The sequence below is a fragment of the Lolium perenne genome, chromosome 2 (genome assembly GCF_019359855.2).
Source record: "Lolium perenne isolate Kyuss_39 chromosome 2, Kyuss_2.0, whole genome shotgun sequence".
Lineage (NCBI taxonomy): Eukaryota > Viridiplantae > Streptophyta > Magnoliopsida > Poales > Poaceae > Lolium > Lolium perenne.
Window position 1 is genome coordinate 262,844,120 of NC_067245.2, and position 9,523 is coordinate 262,853,642.

Genomic DNA, 9,523 nt, shown 5'->3' on the forward strand with positions numbered 1-9,523 from the left:
AACGTAAACACATATACACACAAGAAGTGTTGGTAAGTTTGGTGGCGAAATACTGACCATATGACAAGGGTGTTGCTCGGAAAGCTCCTAGACAACAAGGGATGAGGCCGAGTTGCACATGGTTTGCAATGCATTTTTTGTAGCTACATGTGTGTTGCAATTGAGATTTTCCTAGCTGCATATGGGTTTAGCAGCCAAATAAATCACCACATAACATAGGAAGTTGCTGGGAAATCTCCTAGTCTCCTAGACAACCGATGAGGCGATGAGGCAAAAGCCCCGTACATGATCGCAACACTTTTGCCAGAGCCCGATCGAGCTCACGTACTGTTTAGTGCTGATAAGAGGTCGGTGTCATCGCGTTGCATGGAATGGGAAAGGCGTATAGCAACCACGCAGCTCCTCCTTTGTCCAAATCGATCAATGCCGCGTCGTTCGACGCGGGAGGCGCTGGTGGATGTTAGGACTACTAATCCATGTGCGAAACCTAACAGAGTAGCAATCAGTGGTATTCTCTACTCTGCCGTCTGCGCTCTGGTTCGAGCGTCACTTTTCTCCGATCTTCCTTCGTGCCCAATCCATGGCGCTGACCCGCTGCATCCCCATTCTCCTCCTAGTCGCCATGACGGCGTCCGCCGGTGCCTCTGAGGACCGAGCCAACTCCTTCGTGGCCAAGTGCTACCCGCAGCCGACGCCCATGTCGGACGGCGGCAGCGCGTTCCGCGAGAACCTCCTCGACCTCCTGAAAGCCCTCCCCTCGGCTGCAGCGCCGACGGGCTTCGCCTCCCTGCAGACCGGGGGCGTGGCCGTCGCCGACCGCGCGTTGGTTCGCGGCCTCTGCTTCGGCGACTCCGTACCTAAGCGGTGCCGCCGCTGCCTGTCCAACGCCCGCAAGAAGATCACCAGGAAATGCGGCGACGCGAGCCGGCGCGCAGGCTTCTGGGACCGGCGCTGCTTCCTGGGCTATGCAGACGGCGCCAACTCCTCTGCCGGCTTGGACGACGACTTTAGCACGGTGTTCTTCTCCGGCGACGCCATCCCGATCCCCGACACCGTCAGCGTGCAGAATCTTGTGGCGCTGGCGCAGTCCCTGGCCCCGGGAGCCGCGAAGGGTTCGGTGGTCACGGCCGACGCGACCACTCCGGCGAGCAAAGGTGACGCTACAGCTGGAAACCGCACGGTGCGTGTGCTGGCGCAGTGCGCGAGGGACCGCGCCGCGGCGGACTGCGTGGGTTGCCTGCGGGAGGCGTCGCTAATGATGGCAAAGACCTGGGAGGCTGACGGCGGCGCGCATGGACGTGTCGCCGCGGTCGTCGGCTCGAACTGCTACCTGCGCTTCCAGATATCGACTCCACGGCTGCCTCTGATACAGAAGATCAGTGAGTAATGATCACTCAGCTGTATAACTTGGTGGTTCTCTTGTATGATTCTCCATCTAACTTGTGATCGATGCGTGTGCGTTGCCGCAGGGAGGATGCTAAAGGATAATCTCGTGCTTACCGTGTGCGTTGCCGTGATGATCGTCGTGGTCGTTTGCGCGGTGATTGTTTTTCTCTGCGTTTGGACGATACGGAACAACAGGTGTAATGCAGGTATGTATTCCCGTCCTTCGGAAGTAAGTGTTTTTCACTAATGTACCGGCCGGAGATTAGCTTCTTTCCAAAATAAGTGTCACGGCTTTGTTTAGATACCGATGTTTCTATATATTAAAATGTGTTTAGATGCGTTATCATCTAAACAAAGTTGCTACTTTGGAACCGAGCTAGAAAGAACACCAACGAGATGATATGATAGGGTAAGAGTTCGTAGAATAAAATTTCCACGGAGTACTCTGGCTAGCTAAAAATTGCCTTGTTTTTAAAGGTACCATCGTCCAGTCTCCTTTTTAGCTCCCGGCTGCTTACAGATTTAATCTCCAATTAATCTTTACATCTTATGTCCAGTTCTGGAAGCCATGTCTGCAGCAGACGATGACTGAGGGTGGTGGCTTTATGAACTTTGGTGAGCTCCTGCCATAGAGAGGACATATAGCTATAGCCAGCGAACTGTTATGTTGTTCTGTTCTCTGCACTTGGATTCATGGTACTCAGGTACTGTACTTGGATGCACGGCCATTTCACGCGATCGTACGGGAAATAAAATATCGGTCTGTTATGTGTATAATAGTTGCTAATCTAGCTAGCTTGCCGGTCACTAGTTCTGTTTCCATTACGGTTCTTGGTTGAGTTCTGCTTGATCTGCATGAGATGTGGATAAACTGAAATCGCACAAGAACAACACCAACTTCATAGATGAAGGAACAACCAGCTTCGCTGAAAAAATCCAGGCATTGCCACCACCTAAACTCCCGTCGGAGGCTCCTTGCCCAGACTCGAGGCGCCGAATCGTGAGGGGGCAGTGCGGCAAAGGGTCAAAACTTTTAGTTTTAGACGGAAGACTCGAAATGAGCCCGGCTTTAAATTAATAAAGTCATCAACCGGACAAAAGTTACACCATGAGTTACAACTTACAACACACAGGAAGCATAAACCGTAAAAACTAACCAAAAAAAAAAGACAACACAGAGGGTGCCACCAAGCGTCAGGTTGAGAGAGTCTTGTCTTTTGTTGTACTGGAGCGAGCATGTTATAGACCACACCAACAAACCTCATACGCATCAACACAACAGTTGAAGGTGGACTCGACGACGGGCCGCAGCCTCGCAGAACTTGAGGATCCAAATGAGAGGGGGTCTTGCAGTAACGCCTCCAAGAAAAGGCATGGCGCCCGAATGCGTCATAGTCGTCGATAGAGACCGAGGTACTAATAGAAAAAGGCATAGCCGTTGATTGTTAGCAGTGGTGCACCACTTTACTGGTGCGTCACTGCTAGACAAGTTAGCAGTGGCGCACCGCCCAGTAGTGCGCCAGCACTAAAGATCTGCCATGGTCCACTCCTCACCCCATGCTTACCAGTGGCGCACCTCTTAGGTGTGCCACTGCTACTTGTGACGCACCACAGGTGCGCCACTGGTAACTCCCCACCAAAATTCCACCACATCCCCCTAGGTTGCCTTTTTGGTTTTGGAAAAAATAAAAGAACTAGATAAAAATTTAAAAAAATAAAATCCTTCGTGATTCCCATATATTATGTCATCTAGTTTTAATGTGAATTAACAAACATGAATTTGGATATTGTTTTTTTGCAAAATGGCATCATCTTTCGGTAAAACGGGATTTCTGGTTGTATGCGACCTCTGATGAAAATATTTTTATATGAAAATATATATACTCAAAATTTCCTATTCGATTTAACCCCTTCGGGCATTTAGACAATTTTTCGATTACCAAAAATCGAAAAGGAAACATGACTTTTTCAGGATTTAGATTTTGGGCAGAAATTTCAAAAAAAATTGAAAAAATGTAGAAGTGGTGCACCCCGCTAAGCTTCCCTCCATCGAAATTCAAAATGTGGCCGGCCACCACCTGCATGAGTGCCACCTTCTCCTCCACTCCATCCTCTCTTCCTTCTCCTCCACTCCATTCTCTCCTTTCTCCTCCTTCACTCCAGCTATCTCTCCTCTCTCCTCCTTCTCCTCAACTCCATTCTCTCATCCTTCTCCTCCACTCCAACCTCCTCGCCCACGCCCGGCCTCCTCCTCCTCCTCCTCCTCCTCCCTTCTTCCTCCTCCATATTTCCTCTTCTCCTTCTCCGACCACTCCCTCCTCCTCCATGTGGCCACCTCCTTCCTCCTTCATACTTCCTCTTCTCCTTCTCTGGCCACTCCCTCCTCCTCCATGTGGCCACTCCTCTCCTCCATCCTACATCCTCTTCTCTCTTACATCCTCCAACAAATCTCATGAGACAAATAATCGGAGAACAAAAACGAACAAAAAATGGGCTAGATGAAATGGACAAATAATTCAAAAAAAAAAATAACGAGCAAAAAAACGTGGTAGAACCAGATCAAATTTTTAAAAATAGTAGTGGCGCACCATTTATAGTACTAGTGGCGCACCATGGAGGCATATCAGTGGCAAGCCTAATGGTTAGCAGTGGCGCACCAGGTGGTGCACCACTGGTATTTGGATTACCAGTGGCGCAGTTGCACCACTGGTATTTGGATTACCAGTGGCACAGGTGCACCACTGCTAACCATTAGTAGTGGTGTCATAGCAGAGCCAAAGTGGGTGCACCACTGATAAGCCTTTTTCTAGTAGTGAAGTCCTGCAAAGCTTTCACCCAGACCCCAAACCACCACCCCCGAGCTTGGGTTAGGTCCAGACCCGAAACACAACATTTCTTAAAGGCATTGGGATAGGCACACCGGCCGAGACTACGGCCATACGCCGACCTAGCAAAGCCCCCCAAGGCACTAGGCGAGCCGACAGCTACCGAAGCAAGGCCGTGTATAAGCAGCCATGCTGACAAGGTGAGAGGGCTGGGACACTAGCGGGAGATCAAAGGGTGATCCACAAGACACTAAAGAGAAGCTTTCCCGAATTGGGGCCACCAAGATTAGCAGGTTGCACTACTAGGAAAAGGCCTAGCCGTAAGAATGGTGTGAGTGGCGCACACCTATATTGGTGCGCCACTACTAACTAACAATTCCGCACCAAAAAGTGGTGCTCCTGTAGGGATTCGTAGCATAGAAAACAAAAAATTTCCTACCGCGAGAACAAATTCCAAGCCAAGATGCAATCTAGAAGATGGGAGCAACGAGGGGATGAACGAGACTAACCCTTGAAGATTTCCAAAGCCTACAAGAGGATGCTCTCGTTGCTGCGGTAGACGATCACTTGCCGCTTTCAAAAGCGCATAGAAGATCTTGACGGTGCCACAATCGGGCAGCACCTCCGTACTCGGTCACACGTTCGGTGTTGATGAAGACGACGTCCTTCTCCCCGTTCCAGCGGGCAGCGGAAGTAGTAGATCCTCCTCGGAATCCCGGCAGCACAACGGCGTGGTGGCGGTGTCGATGGAGATCTCCGGCGGAGCTTCGCTAAGCGTATGCGGGAGAAGTGGTGGAGGAGGGGCGCTAGGATTTGGGAGAGGGGGCTTGGGCGCCTGCCACTTGGGGGCTGCGGCCAAGAGTGGCTTGGTGTAGCCGGCCCCTACCCTATGCCCCTCATTATATAGGTGGAAGCCCCAAGAGTTGTATCCCAAGTCTTCGAATAAGACCCCAACACCAAAACCTACCTTTGGTGGGAAACCTACTCAAGATGGGAGTCCCACTCTAGGTGGGATTCCCACCTTTCCTTGAGGGAGGGTGGCTGGCCACCTCAGGTGGAGCCCACCTGGGACTCCTCCCATAGGGGTTGGCCGGCCAAGCTTGTGGAGTCCCACCTTCCATAGTGCCTTTCTTCCGGACTTTTCTAGAACCTGCCATAAATGCACCGGATCATTTCCAAACTTGGAATATGACTTACTATATATGAATCTTATTCCCCGGACCATTCCGGAACTCCTCGTGATGTCCTGGATCCCATCCGAGACTCCGAACAAAACTTCGAACTCCATTCCATATTTCCATATCTACTTAAACAACATCAAACCTTAAGTGTGTCACCCTACGGTTCGCGAACTATGTAGACATGGTTGAGACTTCTCTTTGACCAATAACCAATAGCGGGATCTGGAGATCCATAATGGCTCCCACATATTCAACGATGACTTTAGTGATCAACTGAACCATTCACATACGATACCGATTCCTTTTGTCACGCGATATTTTACTTGTCCGAGGTTTGATCATCGGTATCTCTATACCTTTTTCAACCTCGTCTCCTGACAAGTACTCTTTACTCGTACCGTGGTATGTGGTCTCTTATGAACCATTCATATGCTTGCAAGCTAATTAGACGACATTCCACCAAGAGGGCCCAGAGTATATCTATCCGTCATCGGGATGGACAAATCTCACTGTTGATCCATATGCCTCAACTCATACTTTCCAGATACTTTATCCCACCTTTATAACCACCCATTTACGCAGTGGCGTTTGATGTAATCAAAGTACCCTTCCGGTATAAGTGATTTACATGATCTCATGATCGAAGGACTAGGTAACTATGTATCGAAAGTTTATAGCAAATAACTTAATGACGTGATCTTATGCTACGCTTAATTGGGTGTGTCCATTACATCATTCATATAATGACATAACCTTGTTATTAATAACATCCAATGTTTATGATCACGAAACCATGATCATCTATTAATCAAGAAGCTAGTTATACAAGAGGCTTACTAGGGACTCTTTGTTGTTCACATAACACACATGTATCAATGTTTCGGTTAATACAATTATAGCATGGTATGTAAACATTATCATAAACACAAAGATATATTATAATAACCATTTTATTATTGCCTCTTGGGCATATCTCCAACAGTCTCCCACTTGCACTAGAGTCAATAATCTAGTTTACATTTGTAAAGATATAACACCTTGGCCTTCCGGTGCTTTATCATGTTTTGCTCACGGGAGAGGTTTTAGTCAACGGATCTGACACGCTCAGAAATGTATGTATTTTGTAATTCATTTGCGTCTCAACGCATCACTCATTTCCAAATGAGTCGGCATTAAATATGTTTGGTCTTCTGGTGGAACCTTAATTCCGCGGTCTGAAATATGTCACTAATATTGTCACACACAATATAGCTTCAAAGTTCTGACTCTGTCGGAACTACACCAAGTTCTCAAAGAACCTCTTGACTTAACATCCTCTGTCATTGTCAAAACAATGACATACTCTGCCTTCTTTTGTAGAATCCGTCACAATATTTAGAACTCTTCTAAATATAGCATAGTAAACTTCTAGCTCATTGTGCTACCTTTTAAACAACACTTAGTCTAATTTGAGATTGAAATTTTTATTTTCATATGTAACAAAACAAATATCGTTGCAACACCTTACAGCGATTTGTTTGTCATTTCTCCATACAAAACTATATATATATATATCCTTGGTTCTTCTTAAGTACTCAAGAATATTCTTTACTGTTTTTCAACGATCATCACATGAATCATTCCGGTACATGCTCATAACATTTTTAAGAGCACAAAACATCTGATTGTGTACTTATTATTCGTGATCTATAATCACTCATGTGTTTTTACTCATTGAGTGTAAGATACACTCAAGTCTTGTTAAAACTTCACATGATAAGAACATTTTCTTAATATTTCTATATTGAACTACTTCAATATCCATTCTATGTACTTTGACTTAAACTTATTTTTGTGTTTCAATCTATGTTCATAGATCTTGACATTAAATATGTTTCAGTCCATATCCTTTCATTGAAGTAAATTCTCAATGAAACCTTTTAATCAAGTATATAATTACATTATTTATAACCAACTATATGTCATCTACATAAAGCATTACAAATATGTCTCAGCGCTTCCACTTAATTTCTTGCAAATGCAAGCATCTTCATCGTTTCTGATGAAATCAAAAACTCTTTGACTATTTCATCCGGTGAAGATTCCAACTCCATGATACTTACTTCATTCAATTGAAGTTCGTATACCTATCTAGTATTCCACGGACTAGCAAAACTCTTGTTTCTATCTTGTATACACCTTTAATACACACTTCTGATAAGTAATGTATTTTGCCATCCTACTAACATATCTCATAAAGAAATATGTAGTGATTACTAGAATAATCCACATAGACTATAAGCATTGCTACGGAAGATCTAATCTTATCGTAGTTAACTCTTTGAACTTTGTCGTAAACAACTTTTCGACAAGTCAAGCCTCTTCAAGGATATTACATCCAAGTCCATCAATTTTATAGATCCATTTACTTTCAAAAAGTATTCATCTATCTTGGATTTCATGGCGTATAGCCATTTTAACGGAGTCAGAGCCCATCATAACTTCTTTGTTTGGTTTATCATTGTTCAAAATCAATCCTTTGTCCACAAATCATTTATTTGATCACAAAGTAAACCATACCTACAAGGTTCAATATGTACTTCGATCTCCATGGCTAAAACACTTTGTAGTCATGGGAGCCATGATCGTCGTGGCCGCTTCCGAAACCAATTTCCGATGCCGCGCTACTCTGATCATTATGCTCAGGTTGATAAACCTTATCAAATTCTATTGTCCTCCCACTCAAAAACTTCGCTAGAAACAATTTCTTGGAAATAAATAATAAACGTTGACAAACACTTTTGTCTTTGTATCCATAGTGGAAAGAATTCCCAGTCAATACTTTGGGATAACCAACAAAGACATTCATCTGATTTTGGTTGTAAACTCTTAGACCAAAATTTAAAGAAATGACTATTAGGGTTTATACCCATGCCATAACTCGTATGGTGTCATTTCAACGGATCATGATGATGCTCTATTTAGTATAAAAGCGGTAGTCACTAAAGCATAGTCCATAAAAATATAATGGCATCAATATTTTATCTCATCATTGACCCAACAAGGTTTGGATACATCTCTCGGATACTCCATCATCACTATGATACTCCAAGAAACGTGAGTTGTAGAACAATTTTATAACTCTCTTAGATGTTCGCTAAAACTAGTAATTCAAATATTTCCACTATGATCCAATCATAGATATTTGACTTTTCTATTACGATGATTTCAACTTCATGCTGAAATTTATTTGAATCCATTCAAATGTTTCAAACTTCTTCCTTATCGAATATATCCACATATATATACTCAATTTATTGTTGGAAGTTTTCATGAAGTAGAAGAATCTCCTGCACACAACTATGCCCAGTGAACCACATATATCATCATGTATGTTTTCACTAAGTTAGTTGCCCGTTCAACTCTTGGCCTATGAACGGTATTTCAGTCATTCTTTTTAGAAGAGATTTGCAAGCGCCAAATGATTCAAAAATCAAATGACTCCAATAATCCATTTGCATGGAGTTTCTTCATGCGTTCCTTTCCAACATGACCTAAATAGCGGTTCCACAAATGAGTGGAATTCAAATCATTTGCCTTGCGGCATATTAGCGTCAGTGTTATGTATGTGTGTTTCCTCACCCCATGCTTACCAGTGGCGCACCTCTTAGGTGTGCCACTGCTACTTGTGACGCACCACAGGTGCGCCACTGGTAACTCCCCACCAAAATTCCACCACATCCCCCTAGGTTGCCTTTTTGGTTTTGGAAAAAATAAAAGAACTAGATAAAATTTTTAAAAAATAAAATCCTTCGTGATTCCCATATATTATGTCATCTAGTTTTAATGTGAATTAACAAACATGAATTTGGATATTGTTTTTTTGCAAAATGGCATCATCTTTCGGTAAAACAGGATTTCTGGTTGTATGCGACCTCTGATGAAAATATTTTTATATGAAAATATATATACTCAAAATTTCCTATTCGATTTAACCCCTTCGGGCATTTAGACAATTTTTCGATTACCAAAAATCGAAAAGGAAACATGACTTTTTCAGGATTTAGATTTTGGGCAGAAATTTCAAAAAAAATTGAAAAAATGTAGAAGTGGTGCACCCCGCTAAGCTTCCCTCCATCGAAATTCAAAATG

The 9,523-nt window shown here is 44.1% G+C and overlaps 1 protein-coding gene across 1 annotated transcript; it reads left to right on the plus strand.

Annotated features, from left to right (window-relative positions):
• Positions 1–429: 429 nt before the first annotated feature.
• On the plus strand, positions 430–2,163 carry LOC127335817 (uncharacterized). Its single transcript, XM_051362552.2, has 3 exons — positions 430–1,379; positions 1,470–1,592; positions 1,944–2,163. The coding sequence occupies exons 1-3, from the start codon at positions 581–583 to the stop codon at positions 1,976–1,978; spliced, it is 957 nt and encodes a 318-aa protein (XP_051218512.1). The 5' UTR covers positions 430–580; the 3' UTR covers positions 1,979–2,163.
• Positions 2,164–9,523: the final 7,360 nt, after the last annotated feature.

Excerpts from the sequence above, each read along its gene's own strand:
- LOC127335817 (XM_051362552.2), top strand. The coding sequence starts at position 581 with ATGGCGCTGACCCGCTGCATCCCCATTCTCCTCCTAGTCGCCATGACG. Across the intron at positions 1,380-1,469 it reads GCCTCTGATACAGAAGATCA|GGAGGATGCTAAAGGATAAT; the intron begins GTGAGTAATGAT and ends GCGTTGCCGCAG. Across the intron at positions 1,593-1,943 it reads GAACAACAGGTGTAATGCAG|TTCTGGAAGCCATGTCTGCA; the intron begins GTATGTATTCCC and ends TCTTATGTCCAG.